The sequence below is a fragment of the Lasioglossum baleicum genome, chromosome 16 (assembly GCF_051020765.1).
Source record: "Lasioglossum baleicum chromosome 16, iyLasBale1, whole genome shotgun sequence".
Lineage (NCBI taxonomy): Eukaryota > Metazoa > Arthropoda > Insecta > Hymenoptera > Halictidae > Lasioglossum > Lasioglossum baleicum.
Genome location: NC_134944.1, coordinates 339,488 through 363,731, shown reverse-complemented (window position 1 = coordinate 363,731; position 24,244 = coordinate 339,488). Strand labels below are relative to the sequence as shown.

The 24,244-nt window shown below is 44.4% G+C and overlaps 2 protein-coding genes across 2 annotated transcripts; both read left to right on the top strand.

Annotated features, from left to right (window-relative positions):
• The first annotated feature begins 8,434 nt into the window (after positions 1-8,434).
• On the top strand, positions 8,435-10,646 carry LOC143216924 (uncharacterized). Its single transcript, XM_076440507.1, has 3 exons — positions 8,435-8,632; positions 9,111-9,641; positions 9,903-10,646. Exons 1-3 carry the CDS (start codon positions 8,435-8,437, stop codon positions 10,644-10,646), a joined length of 1,473 nt encoding a protein of 490 aa, XP_076296622.1.
• A 5,514-nt stretch (positions 10,647-16,160) lies between these two features.
• Positions 16,161-21,694, top strand: LOC143216923 (uncharacterized). Its single transcript, XM_076440505.1, has 3 exons — positions 16,161-20,802; positions 20,912-21,508; positions 21,618-21,694. Exons 1-3 carry the CDS (start codon positions 16,161-16,163, stop codon positions 21,692-21,694), a joined length of 5,316 nt encoding a protein of 1,771 aa, XP_076296620.1.
• The last annotated feature ends 2,550 nt before the right edge of the window (positions 21,695-24,244 follow it).

The window sequence follows — 24,244 nt, the reverse complement described above, 5'->3', positions numbered from 1 at the left end:
GTGCCTCAATCAATTACAAATTCCGCGACTGACAAAATTTAGTAATATTCAGCTCGATCAGCAAGTCCACGGCTTCTGCGATGCTAGCCAGGCCGCTGTGGTGTCCGGAAGTTGCAACTAAGCATTTGGCCAAGGCAACAACCTTCATAAGATTGCCTCAGCGAATTGCTAAAGCGAGGCAATCGACCTGCCAATGCTTAGTCAGCAAGAGATACAACATAAAAACTCCGGACACCGCCTCACGCGGGCAGAATGAGTACGCGTGCAACTATGTCAATATATTATTACTCTCTGTAATTGTGAAAATAAAGAAAAAAGGTTCTCAGTAACCGGCTGCGGCACAACAATTTGGTGGCAGCGGTGGGATCCATCAACATTTGGTAGTCAGAGAACTAATCCAAAAAGGATCCAGCAACGTTCTGCAGTCTGAGGACTAATCTGAGGGAGGATCCAGCAACGTTCAGCAGTCTGAGGACCAATCTGAAGGACGATCCAGCAACGGTCGGCAATCTGAGGACCAATCTTAGGAGGCCAACCACTCCAGACTTCCTTTCCGGCGACCTAGGACAGGAGCTAACAGAAGTCAAAAGGGCTATAGTTGCAGCAGTCAGCAGTCCGAGGACCAACGACCGAGCAGAGCCAAGCGAAATGCGACTTCTAATATTGTAAGTGCAGAAATTATATTTAAATTGGAAAAACTGTAACCAGAATCTTGTATGTCGGAGAAAGGCGAAGATATAAAACGCGTGCGTTTACCTTACCATAAACGTATCTCAAGATCTGTTGAGTCAATATTCGATAAATCCCACATAGTCACTGGGAAAAGAGAAACGCATACGCCTTACTCCGATCCACCGGCATCGCGGCGAACACGTATACCCGCACCGTACATAAACCTAGACAGCGACCCGTCGAGCGATAGTGAAGGTTACGATAATATAATTATACAGAGAGAATTCAGTATTAAAAATATCGACTTCAGTCTACTAGAAAATCGAAACATGACAACCAACGGTAGCGACCGAGCAACGGGCAACGTAACCGTACTAAAAGCGCTCTTGTAACAGACCTGTACCGTACAGGCCTGTTACTATACAGAACGTAAACCGGATCAAACCGGTTACGACCAAACCGAGATCAACCGTCGTTCAGTTCTTGGAACAAACCGCCGTACCCCCGTCGTCGCGCCGAGACGGACCGCGTCGCGCCACCCCCGCGCCTAGAAACAGTCCGCGAATCACCGCATCGCGCTACCACTCCCACCACTATTCGCGAGCTATAAAAGCCGCCACGGCGAGAGCTCGAGCGGATTCGTGATCCAGAGAGCACGGCGTGTCGCCACTCTCTTCCTCGGCCACGGTGTGTCACCAGCCGAATCCTGATCCTGAGAGTACGGCGTGTCGCCACTCTTTTTCGCAGCCACGGTGTGTCACCTGCTGAATTCTGATCCTGAGAGTACGGCGTGTCGCCACTCTATCCCGCAGCCACGGTGCGTCACCAGCTGAATCCTGAATCCGAGAGCACGGCGTGTCGTCACTCTCTCCCGCAGCCACGGTGTGTCACCGGCTGAATCCTGATCCAGAGAGTACGGCGTGTCGCCACTCTATCCCGCAGCCACGGTGTGTCACCAGCTGAATCCTGATCCAGAGAGTACGGCGTGTCGCCACTCTAACCCGCAGCCACGGTGTGTCACCAGCTGAATCCTGTTCACTTGCATTAGCCTTACATTCCTGTACACCGATAAAGAGTCCGTTCCCGACCGATTTCGCGTCGTAATCGATCTCCAAGCACCGCGATCATCGTAAACATATTTTGCGTCCCGCACTCTCGCGATCGCGGTATAATGAAACTCGCTGGCAGCGAGCGTACGTCAATCTAAAATTCCACGTGTCTTTATTTCTACGCACCCAGTACTTCATAATCCCGACTATTCTCTCCGCCGTATACGAATCCTGGCGCGGCGAGCTAATCAGCAACGGAGGGAACCCAGATCCAGATCCAGATCGAGACTCAATCAAGACCGGGAACAAGACCCGTTACACTCTCATTAGTAAAAGACTTCGGCGGAGAATCAGCTAGCGAGTTAACCACTTTCTTGAAATCATGCGAGATCGCATCAGAATTAGTTTCCGTAGGTGAACGACTACTACTATTGCGAGCAATTTTAGGGACAAAACTTAAGAAACGGGCGGCAATAGAACTAGAATATCGAGACATAGGCAGTTTTGACTCATTAAAAACACTACTACTAGCACTATTTAAGGAAAAACGTTCGCTATGCGCAGTACAATCGGAATTTAACGCATGTCGCCAGAGAGATAACGAAAATGTCAGGTCATTCGCAGCAAGGTTAGAAAAACTAACGATAGAACTGTCACAATTAATATCGAAACCCGGAAACAGCAACATAGTAAATAAGGCATTAGTAGAATCAGTAAACGAGCAGGCAATAAACGTTTTCAGCATAGGGTTGAAGGAAAAACTGAGAGTGATAATTAGATCGCGAGCGTTTGGTACTCTTTGATCAGCTATAACTGCCGCTATCGAAGAAGAACAGGCACTTGGGCCGAACAACAGTCGCAGTTATGGAAATTATGGAAGCGCCGGATTTAATAAAGACAGAGTAGGACAAAGATATAATGAACCGAAATGTGAAAGATGTCACAGACAAGGGCACCTTGCGAAGAATTGTTACTCGCGCCTAAGCATGCCGCGACCGGAAATATCATCTAATCGCCCCGCGTTTAATCGCCAAAGCGTCGGTCCCAGACGGGAGATGTATCACACAACAGTAGTTTGCAACTATTGCAAAAAACCCGGCCATGTTCAGCGCGATTGTAGAACATTAATGAGAATCAACAACGGGGAGATACGAACCAGAAATACTGAGCAAATACCTAGTTACCGACGTGACGCGTACGGGAATACGGAAGATAAGTCACATGGTAACGGAATGGGAAACAGATCTGGGCGAGCAGAATCACATGAAAGGCCAACTCTCGAATCTTATCAAATAAATTGAACCAATGGAGGGAGCAAATCAAAAAATATAGTAGAAATAGAAGCAAAGGAGATAAAGTATCCAAAAATTCGCATGTTGGTCGACACGGGAGCAGATGTTACGTTACTCAAGTATAGCAAAATTATAGGGAAAGTGCGCACTACACGAGATGTAGTAACCCTGAGGGGTATAGGAAACAATGATATCCCTACCATCTGTAAAATTGAACTTAATGTGAAACTAGGTTTCGTTATGCATCCTTGTCACGTAGTTAAAGATGATTTTCCCTTACAAGTAGATGGAATACTGGGATACGCTTTCATTACTAAATACAAGGCAATAATTAGACCAGGAGTACGCGTAGAAATTTTGGACACACACTGGCCATTAGTTCAAGATGAAGAAATTATTATTCAACCACGAACCGAGACGATTATACGAGCACTAACAAATGAGCAGGGGCATGGGTTAGTAGAAAAACAAATGATAGAACCGGGCGTATATATAGGAAATTGTTTGACAAGTTCTGATGATGGCACGTGCCCGATACCTATAATAAACATGACGACTCGCGCAATACAGTTGCGGCCTCCGACGGTGCAACTAGAGACGTTCTCGACAACACCAGATACTGACCTACGCGATATCAGCAGTAGCAGTGAGTGTGTCAGCAATATAACATATGACATTCGAGTATTGACCGGGAAAGATAGGATGAAGGCCCTACGCGACAATGTTAAAACAGAGCATCTAAACGAGGAGGAGAAAGCAGGTTTGATTGAGCTATGTGAAAAATATAACGACATTTTCTACTTAGAAGGAGACAAACTAGGATTCGCGGACAAAGTAAAGCACAAAATACGATTGATACCGGGCGCGAAACCAGTAAACATAAAACCATATAGGCTACCACAAGTACACAAGGAAGAAGTAGACAAACAGGTCAAAGAAATGAGGGAGCAAGGAATAATAGGGCCTAGTACAAGCGAATGGAATGCCCCATTGTTAGTAGTACCTAAAAAGGCCGACGAGTCCGGCAAAAGAAGATACAGAGTAGTAGTCGATTTCCGAAAATTAAACGAGATAACAGTGGGAGACTCATTCCCTCTACCGAATATAGCAGAAATACTCGACCAATTAGGAGGAGCGAAATACTTTTCTACATTAGATTTGGCATCAGGTTTCCATCAAATTGCCATGGAGCCCGAGGATAGCGAGAAGACAGCGTTCTCAACTTCGTACGGACACTTTGAATACAAACGTATGCCATTTGGTCTTAAGGGCGCTGCTCCTACTTTTCAAAGAACCATGGAAGCCTTATTAGGAGGGCTACGTGGAATAAAATGCTTCGTATACATAGATGATATAGTCATTCATGGACGCTCACTCAAAGAACATCAGGAAAGATTGATGCAAATTTTCGAGAGATTAAGAGAAAGCGGTTTGAAATTACAACCAAACAAATGCCAATTCTTGCGTAAAGAAACAATTTATCTGGGCCATGTCATCACCGAAGACGGCATTAAACCAGACCCGTCAAAATTAGAAGTAGTAAAAAATTTCCCAATACCTAAGAAGGCGAAAGACTTACAAACCTTTCTAAGATTAGCAGGTTATTATAGAAAGTTCATAGAAAATTTTTCTAGTATAGCAAAACCACTCACACAATTGTTAAAAAAAGATGTAGAGTTCAGATGGACTGATCAGGAACAAGAAGCCTTCCAGATATTAAGAGAAAAACTGACTTCGGCACCACTGTTATAATACCCTGATTTCTCAAAACCGTTTACATTAACAACAGACGCGTCGAACAAGGCAATAGGTGCGATATTATCTCAACAGCAGCAGGCAAAAGATCTACCAATAGCTTATGCAAGTAGAGTATTAAATAAAGCCGAAATTAATTACAGTACGACGGAAAAGGAGCTACTAGCTATAGTGTGGGCAACCCAACACTTCCGACCTTACTTATACGGAACTAAATTCATAATCGTCACTGATCATAAACCACTTACATGGTTATTTAACGTAAAAGATCCGGGCTCTAGACTAATCAGGTGGAGACTAAAGTTAGAAGAATACGACTACGAGATTCGTTACAAGGAAGGGAAGACAAACCAAAACGCGGATGCACTTAGTAGGATGTACATTATCAAACGCGGACGCGGAAGGCCAAGAAAGACACAATCAACGGATGACGAACCACAGGCGGCATCAGATAGCTCAGGTAAAGACGATAAAAAAGAAAAGGACGAACCAGAAATTTCGGAAACAGACGAAGACGACACGATGGATACGGAAAACGACAAATATACAGAAGAAGAAAAGAAACAAATATTATACGAATACCACGACGCCCCATTAGGTGGACATGTAGGTATGAAGCGGACTTTGAAACGCATACAATTAAAATATTCATGGCCAGGAATAAGACAAGACGTAGAAAACTACATTTCGAAATGCGAAAAATGTCAGAAAAATAAGCTGAGAAAAACAATCAAAGCCCCAATGATAATTACGGATACACCATCGGCACCTTTTGAAAAATGCGCGCTCGACATAGTAGGACCACTACCCGAGAGCAGCAACAGAAACAAATACATATTAACATTCCAAGATCTGTTAACCAAATTTAGTAAAGCGATACCCTTACAAGATCAGGAAGCAAATACCATAGCCAGGAAATTCGTAACAAAAATAGTGTGTGAGTACAGAATACCAAAAAAGTTACTTACAGATCAAGGGACTAACTTTCTTAGTCAGATATTTAAGGACACGTGCAAACTGCTTAGAATAGACAAAATACAGACGACGGCATATCATCCAGAGTCAAACGGTGCGTTGGAAAGAAGCCATAGGACACTAGCGGAATATCTAAAAAATTTCGTTGACGAAGATCAATCGAACTGGGATGAATGGCTCTCCTATGCAATGTTCACGTATAATACAACGCCGCATACAGCGACAGGTTTTACTCCTTACGAACTCGTATTTGGAAGACAAGCCGAACTACCGACCTCGCTCAGACTCGCGCCGCAACCAGACTATACCTACGATCGTTATGCTCACGAACTTAAACAACGATTACGCTCTACTAATACAATAGCGCGAGACACAATAAATAACAAAAACTGCGTTCTAAGCAAAACTACGATAAAAGGGCGACAGATATCAAATTCATACCAGGCGACCGAGGACTATTACGCGACGATACAGTTAGACGAGGGCGATCGAAAAAATTGACACCGAGTTGGATAGGACTATACACGGTATTAGAAGCACACGCTAACGAAAATTATACTATAAAAAAAGGACGTAGATCTCTACGAATCCACACTAACCGTTTAAAACACTTCATAGATTAATACTACTAACAGAATAGGATTACGTTAAGCTTTTGGTTTATTAATAGATCAATACACCATAGTGACCAATGCCTTGTACTCCATTTGCAGAATCTCAATTTTAATTATAAGAATAACTCACGGGATACCACCGGACGAGTCCATTAACATTCAAAGGTTTTCGCAGACCAGCCAGGCATCTATTTCGAAGAACTAGGTAATCTACACATGTATAGGAATACTTGGAAATTAGTAATTCACTTAGATGTAACACCGTTATCTATTCGCAATGCCAAAATACAAACTCCGCTTATCGAGACGACGAAACAATGTACGAACACAGCTAACTACAGACTGAATAAATTTTGTAAACAATTCTACAATATATCCCGCAAGGAATTAGAACAGATTGCTGTAAACCTCGATTATGTACAGCAAATTATAGGAACGGCGACTCGGAGTCGCAGAGGACTAATTGACGGAATCGGACATTTAGGGAAAGCATTATTTGGTACAATGGACGCAAACGACAGACGAACAATAAATAGACAGATAGCAATACTTGAAAACGAAGGTAGTACACTAAGAACATCATTGTTAGAACAAATGCAAGTCGTAAATAGAAACATTAAATTGTATAACGAATCCATCTGGAACATCAATCATAACGAACGAACACTGTTAAACGCAACAAACGCACTTAGACAGCTACTGGAAACGGAGACGAACAACGAGAACCTCCAAGCCGCAATAGACGAACAGGCTATAATTTTCGAAAGTATAGTCAAGGATCTAGCCGAAGACGTAAAAAACCTTTTAGAATACACAAAAGATATCAGGATACGAATTCTGAACCCAACAATCCTTCCTCCCAAACAGATTATAGAATACCTAAATTCAGCCTTACCTCACCTACCAAAAGGACTAAATTTCCCATGCTCACTCACGGTCGAAAAAATCCACTCCTTATACGAACTAATCAATTTAGCAGCCTATAGCACTTCCCAGTCTATCACTACAATTATCGAAGTACCACTACTCAACGCCAAACAATATAAGATAAATAAGGTATATCCAGTACCCACAAAAATAAACGGGTCACTCTTCGCATATTTAGATACCACCGATACATATGTAACAATAGATGTAGCAAATTTAGACTACGTGCATATTAATGCCGAAGAATTTAAAAAATGTAAGCTGTTAGACAACGACTATATATGTAAGTTACACCATCCTGTTTTTAAAGCACTACCAAAAGGTCCATGTGAAGTACAGATCTTTACGAAACTAGTACAGCAACCTAACAACTGTAACCTTAGATTTATAAACCTCAACCAAACCATTTTGATCGAATTAAATCAACCAGGGACGTGGATCTATGTTACGCCAATACCAATACAATTAGTGATATCTTGCGATCAGTACCCCACTCAGAACACATTAATACAAGATTCTGGACTAATAATGATCAAGGAAAAATGTACAATTTCGACAACCGAGTTTACAATAGAAACAAGTAGGAATTATAGGTCGGAAAAATACTTGAATTATTTACCTATGCATAATTTAACTGTACCGAACTTAGTGAAGAGCATTAATGTCACGCATTTAAAATACATGGAACAATGTAAACTTCGAAAAATAATTAAGAATCCAGAAGAATTACAAGCGATAAGCAGAAGTTTAATAGAATTAAGTACCGACCTAGATTGTAAGAATAATGTAATACCGGTAGAAATTCAATACAGCCTTATATCATCCTTTTCCATAAGCGGAATAATTATACTCGTTTTAATTGTATTAGGTTACTACAAGTATGCTTCACGATTGAAATGTAAGCGAAAAAATCAGCAAATTTATAGCCAACCAATCGAAATGACAGGACAAACCGCAAATAAACCAAAACCGAACCACGTAATCCCATAAAACCATAAAATATCTATGTATACGTTATTATTATATAAGTATAATATAAGTATACGTTACTATTGTTTATAAGCTATTTAAACTTACCCGTTACTGTATCATGTCGTGCTCTACATATTTCATGGAAAAATGTAAGAGCACTCTCCCCAAGGGGGTAGGAATGTGGTGTCCGGAAGTTGCAACTAAGCATTTGGCCAAGGCAACAACCTTCATAAGATTGCCTCAGCGAATTGCTAAAGCGAGGCAATCGACCTGCCAATGCTTAGTCAGCAAGAGATACAACATAAAAACTCCGGACACCGCCCCACGCGGGCAGAATGAGTACGCGTGCAACTATGTCAATATATTATTACTCTCTGTAATTGTGAAAATAAAGAAAAAAGGTTCTCAGTAACCGGCTGCGGCACAACACCGCGTACGGAGCGTGTATTTATATTCGGTCGAGGGGTGCCGACGGCGATTATCGAGTCGAATTGCTGTGTTCAAAATCCCGCGTTGCTCCATTGAAGACGGTTTCACTTCCCCGACTTGAGCTTTGCGCGGCCGTTTTGCTTGCGCAGCTCTTCGACAAGGTTCGAAAGTCAATTGATCTTGAGCACATGCAGAAATTTTTTTGGTCCGACGCTACAATAGTTTTGCACTGGATCTCGTCTTGTTCACGAAAATGGTCGGTATTCGTGGCAAACAGAATCGGGGAGATCCAACGTTTGACCAGCGCTGCCGATTGGCGACACGTATCGACGCGAGATAATCCCGCTGACATTTTATCGCGCGGAGTCGAGCCGGCGGTGCTACTGGATTCCCGAATCTGGTGGCACGACCCTGATTTTCTTCAGGGCGATGAGACGTCCTGGCCTGAATTCAAGGTCGAGTTTGACAGCGTCGAGATGCCGGAGCAGCTTAAACGTGCTCTAGTGCATGTTGCAATTGAGGAAAACTCGACCGTTCGCAGATTGCTTGATTCGGTTTCAAGCTTACAAAAAATATGCCGAATCATCGGCCACTGTTTAAAGTTTTGCAAGCGTCAAAGGCTCGCTGCTGGAGTCGCGGAGCCTTTGGGGGGTGGGGAGACCGCGTTGGCCGTGCTCGCGCTGTGCAAGTTCGTCCAGGGTGAAACATACGCGGCAGAAATCAAATTGCTAGCCGATAAAAAACCACTTGAGCGATCGAGTAATCTATTATCCCTGTCTCCTTTCCTCGACACAGACGGACTGATTCGCGTGGGAGGTAGATTGAAAAATTCGACACTAGCGTACTCAACGCGATATCCTATTCTTTTACCAAAGAGTCACCGACTTACTAATTTCATCATCGAACGTGAACATAGACGTAATCTGCATGCCGGAGTGCAGGGCACAATCGCGGCTGTACGCCAGCGATTCTGGCCGTTATCACTAAGATCTACGACTCGCAAAATTGTTCGTGAATGCATTACATGCTTTAAGAACAATCCGGAACAATCAGAAGCTATAATGAGTTCACTACCGGCGCCACGAATCACCCCTTCTCGCCCGTTTACGCACTGTGGTGTAGACTACGCCGGTCCGATCATAATTCGCGAAGGCAAAAGACGTAACGCCTGAAATGTGAAGGCATACATAGCAATATTTGTTTGTTTTGCGACAAAGGCGGTGCATATCGAAATTGTCGGAGACCTAACAACAGACTCGTTCATTGGAGCATTAAAGAGATTCATATCTCGCAGAGGCAAAATAATTTCATTGCATTCTGATAATGGCACCGCATTTACTGGTGCTGCCCGCGAGTTAAAAGAACTACACGAGTTCTTGGCACGCACCAATATTAAATCAATTATTCGAGACCTTTTGCAGGAATCTCAGATTTCCTGGCATTTTATCCCTCCCAATGCGCCGCATTTCGGCGGACTTTGGGAGGCCGCCGTAAAATCGGCTAAATTCCATATGCACCGTGTAATGGGAAATGCGCATTTGACGTATGAGGAAGTACAGACGCTTTTTTGTGAGATCGAGGCAATTTTGAATTCGAGACCCATAACGCCTCTATCGGAGGATCCTAATGATATGGCTTGTTTGACACCTGGGCACTTTTTGATTGGCGAAGAGTTAAACAGTTTTCCGCGCGAAGACCTATCGGGTCTCAACGAAAATAGACTATCGAGATGGCAACGAGTTGAGCAATTGTGTCAACATTTTTGGTCGCGCTGGAGTCGCGAATACTTATCGCAGTTACAGGAAAAATCGAAGTGGCGAACAAATAAGGGTAGTCAGCTGCAATTGGGGCAGCTGGTTTTAGTCAAGCAGCAAGGACTAGCGCCTTTGCAATGGATCATGGGCCGAGTTCAGGAAATCCATCCGGGTCCGGATGACGCTGTTCGTGCTGCATCAATATAGACATTGAAGGGAATAATAACACGTCCGTTAGCCAAATTGGCTATATTACCGATAGAAACCTAAGGGTGCGCCTCGTTGTGCACAGTCATGTAATCATACGTAGAATTCATGTTCTAGCATAAGTAGTTATAAGAATTTTGTACAGTTTGCGCTTAGATACATAGCATCCGAACAGCGTAGCACCGTTGCATGTTTACACTTTTGATTGTTGAAAGCACAGCCTTTCAAGGTGGGCGGTGTACAATAGTCATAGAGTCATAGCTCGTCGATCGCGAATCGGTGATCGCTTCGGACACCTTCGTTGGTGGTCGGTCACCGCCGCCGCGATTTTCAAATGTTTTTTAGCCGTGCATCCGCACGACGAGCGATTCGTCTTTTTGCTTGTTCTGGCTCTCAACATGGAAGCACGTGCATAAGCCTGGTGTGAACCAAGTGTTGAATAAATTGTTTTATATTAAATAGTGGATTTCATTTAGTCTACGACACGTGGAATCGTCGACACGAACGACGAAATTCATACGTGAGGGCAAACCAATCAAGCCCACAATTTTATACATATTGTAACGAAGTCTCTATTTCGCTAAATAAATGAACACACTTTCAATAACCGTAATACGCTACTTTTCGGAGGAAGGCAACTTATCTCTGGCTAAATCGCTTTTATCGCCTTTGACGTCTCCAACGTCCGCTCTCTCTCGTGTTTGTCTTTCGACTCTTTCGTTCCAGCGTCGTTTTCCTAACGACGCTGTAACCAACCTGAATCTTCCAACAATTCTATACAACGGGTATACCGACAGACGCGTAACATTAGTATGCCGGTAGACCCGTAACACTTCCCCCCCTCCTCCGAAAAAAACGAACTTTATTAAAAAAAAAAATGACCTGTGATTTTGTAGGAGCAAAAATAATGAAACAAACACCGTGGACCCTCCAAAATCACCAATTAACCCGGCATTTGCCCAACGCTCCAGGGAAAACCACGGCTTAAAAACCTGGAGTGGTTAGCGGCCGAAATACAACAATATCAATAAACAATTAGTAACTTCAAAATAACAACAATATTATAATTCTAATGTATGCGGTCTTCAATTTCTCCCTCCACAACTTGCTTTTCCTTTTCTTTTCTTGAACTCCTGTAAATTAGTAGACCAGCGATTCCTAGCAAACCAGGAATAACGTTAGCATCTTCGAAAACTAAGGCTTATTATTGATTTTTTTATAATAATTTCTACTACTACTACTTATCATTGAACTTTGCAAGTCTATTAACATGCACTACTTTAAATTTCTGTTTATTCTTCTTAATCCTATAGACAACATCACTCAATTTTGTGTTAATAACATACGGTCCATCCCAATGACATTGAAGTTTAGGGCACTTCCCTTTTACTCTGAGAGGCTGATATAACCATACCAAATCCCCTTCCCGAAAAGATTTCTCCACTACTTTAGAATCATATTGCTGTTTCATTTTAAACGAAGAAATTTCTTGTTGCTTTCTAACGAATTTGTGAATAGTATCCATTTTATCTCTCAAATCTAAATTGAAATCACAATACAAAACATTCTTAATTGGAAGACTTCCGCGCAACAAATCCAATGGCAAACAAATTTCTCGACCGTATAACATCATTGATGGACTTAATTTTAAACTTTCATGCTGAGCAGACCTATACGCAAGAAGAAAAAGAGGGACTAACTCGTCCCAATCCCTTTGATGCTTAGACACAAACATTGAAAGATATTGAAGAAATGTCCTATTTAACCTTTCTACAAGACCATCCGATTGTGGATGTAGAGGAGTCGTTCTAGTTTTCTTAGTGCCCAACAAAATCATTAGTTCTTTAAAAATATTTGATTCAAAAGTTCGGCCTTGATCAGAATGAATTTCTTGAGGAACTCCGTGACGACTTACAATATCCTTAATTAACGCATTAGCTACGGTTTTAGCCTGAAAATTTGGTAAAGGTATTACTTCTGGCCATCTAGTGAAGTAATCTGCCACAACTAACATAAAACGGTTTCCAGAAAATGATTTTGGTAAAGGACCTAAGATGTCTAAAGCTATTCTCTCGAAAGGAGAACCTACATTGTAAATTTGCAACAATCCCTTGCCACGATTAGCCGTGCCTTTCCTGGAGATACAAACCTCACAACGATTACACCATTTTTCTACATCCTTAATACAATTAACTCAATAAAAACGTTCCCTGATCCGAGAAACTGTTTTATTGATGCCGAAATGTCCCCCAGCAGTCGAATCATGAGCCTCACGAAGAACTGCATCTTTCTTTTCTCTCGGTACCACTAATTGCCAAACTATCTTTTTTCCCTCCGCAGATTCCCACTTTTTGAATAAAAGACCATCTCGAATCTCTAAAGATTCCCACAATGAGAAATAAAATTTAACCTCCGGTGACGTAGCCGTCAAAACTTCTTTAGGAGGCTTTTTTCCCAACAGTTTACTTTTAAAAACCAATTCTAAGTGTGGATCATTCCTCTGAGAACTCTCCCAATCCTGCGTTTCAAACAAAGAACACTGAGTACGAAGGATTGGAATTTCTTCAACCTCCTGACAAAGTTCGTCCCTACTTTCCGCATTTAAACAACGCCTACAATTATCTGTCCAACAAGGTCTTCTAGATAACGCATCAGCATTGGAATGTAATTTACCACTCCGATAACAAATCGTGAAATCGTATTGTTGAAGTCTTTCTAACCATCTGGCTATCTGACCCTCAGGGTTTTTAAACGAAAGTAACCACGATAACGCCGCATGATCTGTACGTACTGTAAATTTCCTTCCATACAAGTAATGATGAAAATGCTCTATAGCTTTAATTATCGCCAACAACTCCCTTCGGGTAATGCAATAGTTTTTTTCTGATTTGTTTAGAGATTTATTAAAATAAGCAACCACTCTCTCTTCACCATCCTGAACCTGCAGTAAAACCGCCCCTATACCGACATTCGAAGCATCCGTATCCAACAGGAATGGATCACTGTGCGAAGGATAAGCTAAAATCTGTTAAATTTGGTGCAGTGGTGTATATCATACCAAAGCGTATGGATTTATTAGAATTGTATATTTCCAGTTTGTGAGAGTAGAGAAGAACACAGAACACGTCTATACAGTGTGGCAGCTTGCCAGAGAAGAACTATAAAAGGTTACAATGTGTAAATACGCAATAGAGTGATACGAGCATAAACAAAGTAATCAACAGATGTCGCGATTATGTCGATATGGTAGATTTCTACATTCCCTCTTAATCGCTACACTGTTGGATTCGAAATTAATCCTAATGATTTAGCAAATGAAACATGTTTGCTGATTTGTAACGGCTTAGTAAGTATATCAGCAATCATTTGCTTCGAACATAGATAGTCTAATTTTACAATCGAAGATTTTACGGCTTCGCGTACAAAATGACATTTTATATCAATGTGTTTTGTTCTATTATAAGGCATTCGTTCTGTCGCCCAAGTTAATGCTGACTGATTATCGTTAAACAACCTTATACATAAGTTTTGATCAGTGATTTCATGTATAAAGCTCTTTAAAAATCTCGCTTCTCTACATGCTTTTGAAACAGCTACATATTCGGCTTCGCTACTAGAGATAGCTACATTAGATTGCTTTTTACTCAACCACGAGATCGCACCATTTCCTAACATGAATACAAATCCCGTATAGGATTTTCTATCTATCGCATCGCTTGCAAAATCAGTATCAACGTAACTTGTAATTTCTAAGTTCGTTTTTCGATAACTAAGTTTGTAATCGATAGTGCGTTTTAAATATCGCAATACTCTCTTTGCTGCAGTCCAATGCTGTTCCCCGTGAGTATTATTAAATCTACTAAGATAACTTATGGTGTGAGCTATGTCTGGCCTAGTGCAATTTGCCAAAAAATTAAGACAACCAATGAGCTCCTGATATGGGTGTGCACTGACTGCTAGTTCATTTTCTAATTTGTTTCCTGCAGCTTAGGGAGTGTCTGCAGCTATACAATTGTTTAGATTAAATTTATACAATAGTTCCTCGATATATGATTTTTGATCTAAATAAGCGTTATTTTTATCATAAGTTAATCTCATTCCTAAAATGGATTTTGCTTTTCCTAGATCTTTAATATCAAACTCTGAACTTAATTGTCTTTTTAGAATTTTACTTTCTCGAGAGCTTTTACTGAACAAGAACATATCATCAACGTAAATCGCTACAATAATTTTTGAATCTGCTATTCCTTTATGATAAACGCATATTTCAGTCGCGCAACGCTTGAATCCTAGTTTGGTGAAGACTGAATGAACTTTGTCATACCAGACTTTTTATGCCTGTTTGAGTCCATATACAGCTCGTTTCAATCGACAGACCTCGTTTTCATTACTGACGTAGCCTTCTGGTTGATCCATATAAATATCTTCTTCAAGTTCTCCATTGAGAAAAGCAGTTTTCACATCTAAATGGTCAATTTGCATTCCTGTTTGTACTGCTAGAGATATTAGTAATCTTATAGTAGAGTACCTGACAACAGGAGAAAAAGTGTGATTAAAATCTAAACCATATTTTTGCGAACAACCCTTAGTGTTCCGGAACGTTCCGGAATCGCGGCCGGGTCTCCCCACCCCGCGCGCGGAGCCGCGAGAGGCTAGCGCTCGCTCGGGAGAGTGAGTGATCGAAAGGACATGAACGCGAACACAGTATACGCGCCATTTGCATTTTTCTCTTCTCGACCGTTATTAATTCTGTTACATCACGTTACTGTTATTTGTTGAAAGTGAACATTGTTATTTAAAATATAGTTCGGTGTTACTGAAGATCAGTGGAACGATCAATTTCCCATCTACGCCTGAGTCCCATCCATTAACACATCTTCTCTGAACATTGCTGGTCCTTCGAGCCGGATATCAGGCGCCGCGTGCTCTACGAATCAAGTGCGATCTCGCGACGTTAAAGCATCTGCATCTCCAATCTGCAGTTGTAGCCGCATCGTACGGAAGCTGCAAGTCCAACGCCTTGTGAATTGGGATTATCAGTGATCGTTTCTCGCAGAAAACTCGCCAAACGTTTTCTTTTCAACGGTCGTCGATCGTTCAAATCCGCAACGGCTCTTTGTCTGCCAGTTCGCGTGTGTCTGTGCGTGTGTGATCGGCCCAACGTTCCATGTTGTCGTTCTGAGGTCGCGTTCAAATTGCGAACCAGCGAGTGAAGCTGACCTCTCTCTCTCGCACTCGTGTCTCGTGTCCGGCGCGCCCGTACGCGACACACTCTCTCTTTCTCTCGTTCACTCTCGTCGCTCACGTGTATATCGCGAATCAGTTGTTGACGTTACCTTCTCTCTCGCTCTCGCAGCGCCGATCCAACGTGCGCGTCAACGGTAAACGCTCTATTTCTCTCACTCTCGTTCGTTTCGTTCGAGCCGCGAATTTTCTGTTCGCTTTACATCTCTCGCTGTACCAGCCTTCTTCGTCGGAAATCTCGATCAACAACGCGTCGCGGTTTCGTTCATAATGGAAGATCTCATCGCTAAGCAAGTCAGGGATCAGGATCTTCTAACGCGTGCGTTCATCAACCTCAAGAAGAAGGGAGGACAGTCATCGAAAGGGGCCATCGAATCTCATCTGGCCGGGCTCGAGAAAAAGTGGAGTATCATCGAAGCTCGTCATGAGTCCATCTTGAGGTTACAAACCGACAAGACAGCCGGCATCAAGTACTTCGAAGCAGACTTCATGGGTGAGGCAACTATCGCTTTTTATGACGAACGAGGCAAATTTCTCGACGCGTTACACGACCTTGAACCTGCGCCTGCCCCCAAACCAAGCGCTAGTCGGTCATCCGAACCCAAGAGTCGTCGAAGAAAATTGGCTCCTATTGAGATAACGCCGCTTGCTGGGAAATACTCCGAATGGACTTCCTTCAGGGATTATTTCACGTCGCTTGTCGGCAACGATCCAGATCTCGAAAACGTCGAGAAGTTGCACTACCTCAAGGCGTCATTGGAAGGAGAAGCTGCGAACCTAATCAAGAATATTCCAATTACGGATGCCAGCTACGAGCGCGCATGGAAAACACTCAAATCTTACTACGATAATAAACGCAATTTATTGAAGCAGTGCATTGACGCGTTTTTACAGCTGCAGCCGCTGGCTTTCGAGTCTCCTCAGGGCTTGAAGCGACTCCGGGACGGTGCCACTGAGACTGTTGAAACGCTTCTGAGTCTCGGCCGACCTGCCTCCTCCGTAGACGATTTCCTGGTGCACCTGACGATCCAACGCTGCGACCCGGTCACTCGACGGGATTGGGAGCTGTCACTGGGCAAAAGCACCGAACTGTTAAATTGGCCGCAGCTCGATGACTTCTTGGTGTCACGAATCCAGGGGTTGGAGCGAGCCGAGCCCAAGGGGGCACCACCACCTGATGAGCCTGCCCCGTCGCGGACAGTCGCCAGGGGTGACAAGAAGACCTCCTCTAATCCGCGCAAGGTCAATGTGCACACGGCCTCTCATTCCAAAACATCTTCTCGTCCCGGTTGCTCATTTTGCCAAGCAGCTCATTTTGTGGCCGCGTGCGACAAATTCCGAAGTCGTTCTGTCGATGATCGTTGCAACTTCGTTTCAGAGAAGCAACTCAGCCTTGGTCCACATCGCTTAGCAGAGTGCCAATCCAAAAAGAGCTGCTTCATCTGTCACGGACGTCATCACACCCTCATCCATCGGGATCAACCGTCACAGCAGTCCATTGCAGCGCCGAAGTCATCGACTCACCCACCGAACGAGCGTTCTTCTCGGGAAGTGGCATCACACGCAACCAAGACCGATGTCGCTCAGTCTCGGTCCATCTTATTAGCCACGGCTAGGCTAATCTTGTCTTCGGACAACAACAGAAGCGCATCGGTGCGAGCGCTCATCGATCCCTGCTCGGAAGCGTCGTTCATCACGGAGTGCCTGGCGCAACGATTGCGGCTCCCTCGTCAATCCGTCTCTGTGCTAGTGTCTGGCGTGGGTGCTGCCCTGTGCCACACGGCCAGATCGGCAACTCATGCGACCATCTCGCCACACTTCGAAAGCGGCAGAAGTTGGAGAATCAAAGCTCTCATCTTGCCACGCCTCACCAACTATCTGCCGCCTCCGCAACGGATCAAGTCGTGTCTCACCTTCACCGAGGGAATACGTCTGGCTGATCCACACCTCGATTCACTCGATTCCATCGAGATGATTCTTGGCGCGGACGTGTTTCCACGCATCATCGAGGAAGGGCTACGCAAGAGTTCCGATGAAGACACGCTCGCTCAAGCCACCGGGTTAGGATGGATCCTTACCGGATCACCTCTATCATCTCCGTCTACGTTCCAATCGTCAACGGCCGTCTCCAGCCTGCAATGCCTCGTGGACGGGGATCTCTCGCCGCTGCTGGAGCGATTCTGGACTCAGGAGGAGGCGACCGTCCAAACGGATCGGCCTCTTACGAACGAGGAAGCTGAGTGCGAGAATCACTTCGCCTCCACCCAGAAGCGTACCTCAGAAGGGAAGTATGTTCTCAAGCTACCCTTCAAATCAAATCTGTCTCTCTTAGGCAACTCGGAGCCGGCAGCTCGATCAATGCTTAAGCGGATGGAGAAATCGTTTGCGGATCAACCACACCTGCGCGAGAAGTACGTGCAGTTCATGGACGAGTACGCTGCCACAGGACACATGAGAGAGGTCTCGGTGGAAGACGATCCACCATCGCGCGCACTACCGACCTTCTACTTGCCACACCACGGCGTGTTCAAAACAAACGGCGACACGTCCAAGCTGCGGGTGGTGTTCAATGGATCAGTCAAGCTTCGCAATGGACTCAACCTCAATGACTGTCTCCACACGGGTCCGAAACTGCAAGCGGACATCTTCGATGTCTTACTCCGCTGGCGGGTTCATCGTTATGTCTTCTCAGCCGACATAAAGCAAATGTTCAGGCAAATCCGTGTCGACCCTGACGATCAGCGTTACCAGCGGATCCTCTGGCGGGACTCACCTCAAGGACCGATTCGCACATTCCAGTTGTGTACCGTTACCTATGGATTGGCCAGTTCGCCATATCAAGCAATACGAACACTGCGGCAGCTCGCCTTGGACGAAGGTCATCGGTTCCCCCAGGCTGCGCAACTGCTGTGCAACAACAGCTACGTTGATGACATCCTGGCCGGAGCGGATACAATCGAGGAAGCCAACTGTCTCAAAGTGGAATTGGTGGAGCTGCTCATGGCGGGCGGTTTTCCACTCAGTAAATGGACGGCTAACCATCCTTCGATCCTGTCCAGCGTCCCTGAAGATCAGCTTGCCGCATCTCAGCAACGTATCTGGCAGCAATCTGAAGCACTCACAATGCTGGGAATCTCTTGGCAGCCTTCAACGGACGAATTCCACATTCACTTCTCTGCACCACAGGCCTCTGAAGTAATCACGAAACGAAAGGCGCTGTCTCTCATCGCCCAGCTCTACGATCCATTGGGTTGGATAGTGCCCATTACCGTTAGCTTCAAGATCTTCATGCAGACCCTATGGCATACCGGGCTCAACTGGGACGAAACTCTGCCTTCTGCACTTCTGGCCAAATGGAACCATCTCTTCGTGCCACTCCAGCAACTGCAGAACTTCTCCATACCAAGATGGGCGGGACTCTCAACTCACCATCGCCGCGTCGAGCTGCATGGGTTCTCGGACGCGTCTGAGCGTGCCTATGCTGCTTGCCTCTATGTCAGGACAATCGACGACCAGGGCAACGTCAACTCCACGCTGTTGGCCTCAAAGTCGAAGGTTGCTCCCCTCAAGCAGGTCTCCCTGCCTCAACTGGAGCTCTCCGGTGCTCTCCTCCTGGTTAGGCTCACGAAAAGGATCCAGAACGTCATCCACCTTGATGATGTCGCTTGCCATCTGTGGTCGGACTCAACCGTTACCCTGTCATCGATCCGAGAACATCCATCTGTCTGGAAAACTTATGTTGCTAATCGAGTTTCAGAGATCCAGACAACTCTTCCTCAGGCATGCTGGCATCATGTTGCTGGGAAGGAGAATCCAGCTGACTGCGCCTCTCGAGGAGTCTCACCGCGAGAGTTAGCCAACTCCACTCTCTGGCTATCCGGGCCATCATTTCTGCGCTCCGGCGACGCCACTTGGACATCCGCGACCGATCATCCACTACCAAAAGACTGCCCAGAAAGGCGTGGGCCGTCCTGTTTGGTCATCAACCGTCCACCATCGGAGTCCGAGGTCCTTCTTCGCTTCAGCTGTATCACCAGGCTTCTGCGCATCACGACCCGATGTTTCGAGTTCGTGCAGAAGTTGCGAACAAGTTCCAAGCGGTTGGCGGGAGCTAACGCAGGAGAACTCTCACGCCTGGACCCAGTTCAGCTTGAGTCTACACTCAAGTTTTGGGTCAAACATGTCCAAACCTCGTATTTCTCCACCGAGATCCAATTCCTATCCCAGGCCAAATCGTTGTCATCTAAAAGCCCTCTAATCCGTTTGAATCCGTTTCTAGACGACTTTGGATTGTTGAGGGTCGGCGGACGCCTGCGGCATTCATTGCTGCACCCTGACGAGATGCATCCCATCATCCTCCCAAGGGAATCGCACCTCTCTCAGCTCGTCGTACGGAACGCGCACGCTAAGACGCTTCATGGAGGGACGCAGCTGACACTTTCCTACGTTCGGCAGCGCTTTTGGATAGTCCGCGGACGTCAGCTGGTGAAGTCGATCATCCTCAAGTGTGTCCGTTGCTGGCGACAACGTGCGGCCCCCGCTATGCAGCTCTTGGGTGACTTGCCATCGCGAAAAGTGCAGCGATATCGACCCTTCCTCCATACAGGGATCGACTACGCTGGCCCTATCAATCTTCGATTCTCTAAGGGACGTGGCACTCGCAGCTACAAAGGCTATATCGCTGTTTTTGTCTGTCTAGCCACCCGCGCTGTCCATCTAGAAGCAGCCTCAGGGTACTCCACCGCTGACTTCTTGAACGTCTACCGTCGCTTTGTGGCCCGACGAGGTATCTGCGCGAGCATCTCCAGCGACTGCGGAACAAACTTCGTCGGGGCCGAGAAGGAACTTCGTAGCCTTTTTGCACAGGCTGGTGCTCAGAGCACGGAGATCGCCCACCTCTTGGCCAACGACGGTACGGAGTGGAAGTTCAACCCCCCCCGCTGCGCCTCACTTCGGCGGCATCTGGGAAGCCGCCGTGAAGTCTACGAAGTTCCACCTCCGAAGAGTGCTCGGGGAAACAGCACTCACCTTCGAGGAAATGACGACCTTGCTCGCCCAGATCGAGGCCTGCCTCAACTCGAGACCTCTGTGCCCTCTCAACGATGACATCACTGACGCATCCGCACTCACTCCAGCGCACTTTCTCATCGACGAACCGACCCTCACGGTGCCGGAGCCCTCCGCGTTGGATCCATCCTTGAGCCGGCCGCATCGCTGGCATTTACTACGTCACATGTACGAGCACTTTTGGAATCGATGGTCGTCCGAGTACCTGCACGAGCTCCAACACCGTCCGAAATGGCGGGCTCGACAACCTCAACCAAAGATAGGCGATTTGTGCCTCGTGAGATTGGAGCCCCAGCCGCCGTGCAAGTGGCCACTCGCCCGCATCCTGGCCGTGCACCCTGGCGCCGATGGCTTGATACGCGTGGTGGAGCTTCGAACCGCCACGACCACCCTCACCAGGCCTATCACCAAGGTCAGCCTCCTGCCAAAGGACCAAGACTGTTCCCCAGGGACTGGCGAAGGCGGGCGGAATGTTCCGGAACGTTCCGGAATCGCGGCCGGGTCTCCCCACCCCGCGCGGAGCCGCGAGAGGCTAGCGCTCGCTCGGGAGAGTGAGTGATCGAGAAGACGCGAACGCGAGCACAGTAAACACGCCATAATTACATTTTTCACGTTGACTCTTCGATTCTGTTATACTTTGATGTTATTAATTGTTGGAAGTGACTGTTTTATTGATTAAAATACAGTTAGTAGTTGTTAAAGTGCGGTGTGACGATCAGTTGACCATCTACGCCTGAATCCCATCCATTTTATCGTATCTTCTCTGAACACTTAACGACTAGTCTTGCTTTGAATTCGGACGGTTTACCATTCCCATCCTTTTTTACCTTGAATATCCATTTATTTTTAATTGATTTTTTACCTTCAGGAAGTTTCGTCAATTCCCAAACTTTATTTTTTAATAATGAATTATACTCTCTATCCATTGCTAATTTCCATTGATTTCTATTTTCTGAGGTTAAGGCTTCTGCCACGCTTTCAGGATTTTCGGTCGGCACCAGAAATGCTTTGTGTCTTATCATTCCTGGGAATTCTCTGCTTTTCCGTTCCCTTTGTGGATATCTTCTTTCTTCTGGTGAAGACTGAATGGGTGCTTCATCCATTGAATTACTTTTTACAGAAGTATCCGATTGTGGTTCAAAAAATACGTCATCATCTGTTGATGAAGACTCGAAGCTTTCTTCTTCATTATTTCCCTCTGATTCATCGTTTGGATTTTCTTCAATTCGCTGAGGAATAGTAACATCTTGAAAAATGTTTTGTTCACAATCGAGTGAATTCGTTGTGGAATTTTTCTTTGTTGATTCGTTTTCTGTGTTTTGTTCAACGAAAATCACATCTCTCCCTTTGAGTATCCTTCTTGGATTTTTTGGATTTACTAGTTTGTATCCTTTTGTATTCGAACAGTATCCAACGAAGATGCATTCTTGGGATTTTGCATCAAATTTTGTACGTTTTTCTTTGGGTATATGTAAATAAGCTTTGCACCCAAAAACTCGTAAATGAGACAAATTTGCCTTCCTTCCAGTCCAAACTTCATATGGAGTTGTATTTCTCACGGCCTTGGAAGGAGAACGATTTTTAAGATAAATCGCAGTTTGTACCGCTTCTCCCCAAAATTTGGAATCTAACGAACTATCGTTCAGCATGCAGCGGGCCTTTTCTACAATTGTCCTATTGGCTCTTTCTGCAACGCCATTTTGCTGTGGGGTGTACGGCACAGTAGTTTGATGCCTTATTCCTTTTGTTTTCAAATATTCACTCATATATTCATTTATGAATTCTTTTCCGTTATCAGTTCTGATCATTTTTATATTCTTTCCTTTTTCATTTTCAACCCAAGCTGCAAATTCTTTGAAAGCCATTAAAGCATCACTTTTGTTTTTAAGTAGATAGCCAAACGTCATTGCGGAAAAATCGTCAACTATAACGAAAATGTATTGAGCCCCTGACCAACTGGGAATATTAATTGGTCCACACAGATCAGCGTGTAATAGTTCTAAAAAATCATTTGCTCTCTGTCTAGTTTCGTTGCTAAAAGGTTTTTTGGTTTGCTTACCATTTATGCAGGCAATGCAGGGTGTCCTGTTTATGGATGAATAATTTACTCCAATGGCCAACCCTTTGCGTAATAATGCCATTGATCTGTCGTTTAAATGACCCAATCTCTTGTGCCAAAGGTCTTGACTATCCGAACTTTTTGTCGCAGCATAGACTAAATTTGAGTTTGTGTCTAGCTTATATAAACCGTTCACATTTGAACCGGTGGCTATCGGTTTTCCATAAACTTTAAAATTATTTTTGGAATATATTTTACATTTTTCATCATCGAACAATATATAATGTCCTTTGTTTGCCATATCACTTACAGATAATAGATTCGAGTTTAAACTTGGTACGTGTAAAACATTCAAAATATTTTTGGATTCAGACTGACCTTGTAGTTGTATGGCAACACGTCCGCTACCCGTTGTGTCAAGTGTCGATCCATTTGCCACAGTAATCGTTTGGTTCTGGATTGTATTGAAATCTTGAATACATTCCCGATTGTGGGTCATATGGGTCGTAGCTCCTGAATCAATGTACCAATTATTTTGATTCATACTTGACGAAGATACATTCAGTAAACTCCAATTTCCGTTACTGAAACTTTTTGAATCTTTAGAGACGCGTGTGGAACCGCCAGCTTTCACTTTTTTACACTGAGGTGAAGTGTGTCCAATGCCATTACAAGTAAAGCATCGCATTTGTTTTTTGTAAGAATTTTTACCGAATCGTTTGTAATGCGAATTCGATACAAAAGCGACTTCTGAAGATGTAGAAACGGACCCTTTTTTAACTTCTTCTTGTAGCAATTTATTTTTTATTAAATCCGTTGTTATTTGGGTTCCAGAGCTATCAAGCGCCATTACCATAGGCTTGTATTCTTGAGGAAGCCCTGCCAAAATTATCACAGCTAAAAGTTTATCCTCTATAGGATTTCCAACATCTGTCAGTTTTTGTGCCAAAGAAAGTGCTTCTGCAACATATTCATTCATATTTTGAAAATCGCTATAATCAATTTTTAGAAGAGCTCGCATGAGATTTAAAATTCGAGGTAACCCCTTATCTTCATAAACTTGACTGAGAATTGTCCAAGCATCCTTAGCAGTATTAGCTTGTCTTAAATGTATTTGACAATGAGTTTTGACATTTAAACATATAGTTGCTAATGCTTTTTGATCCTTTTTTACGTCTACAGCCTGTATACTAGTTATGCATTCCCAAAGATCCATTCCTATGAGTGT

Excerpts from the sequence above, each read along its gene's own strand:
- LOC143216924 (XM_076440507.1), top strand. The coding sequence starts at position 8,435 with ATGTGGTGTCCGGAAGTTGCAACTAAGCATTTGGCCAAGGCAACAACC. Across the intron at positions 8,633-9,110 it reads TCAATATATTATTACTCTCT|GGCGATGAGACGTCCTGGCC; the intron begins GTAATTGTGAAA and ends GATTTTCTTCAG. Across the intron at positions 9,642-9,902 it reads TGCAGGGCACAATCGCGGCT|GCGGTGCATATCGAAATTGT; the intron begins GTACGCCAGCGA and ends TTTGCGACAAAG.
- LOC143216923 (XM_076440505.1), top strand. The coding sequence starts at position 16,161 with ATGGAAGATCTCATCGCTAAGCAAGTCAGGGATCAGGATCTTCTAACG. Across the intron at positions 20,803-20,911 it reads CCACCTCTTGGCCAACGACG|CACTCACCTTCGAGGAAATG; the intron begins GTACGGAGTGGA and ends TCGGGGAAACAG. Across the intron at positions 21,509-21,617 it reads GCTAGCGCTCGCTCGGGAGA|TGACTGTTTTATTGATTAAA; the intron begins GTGAGTGATCGA and ends AATTGTTGGAAG.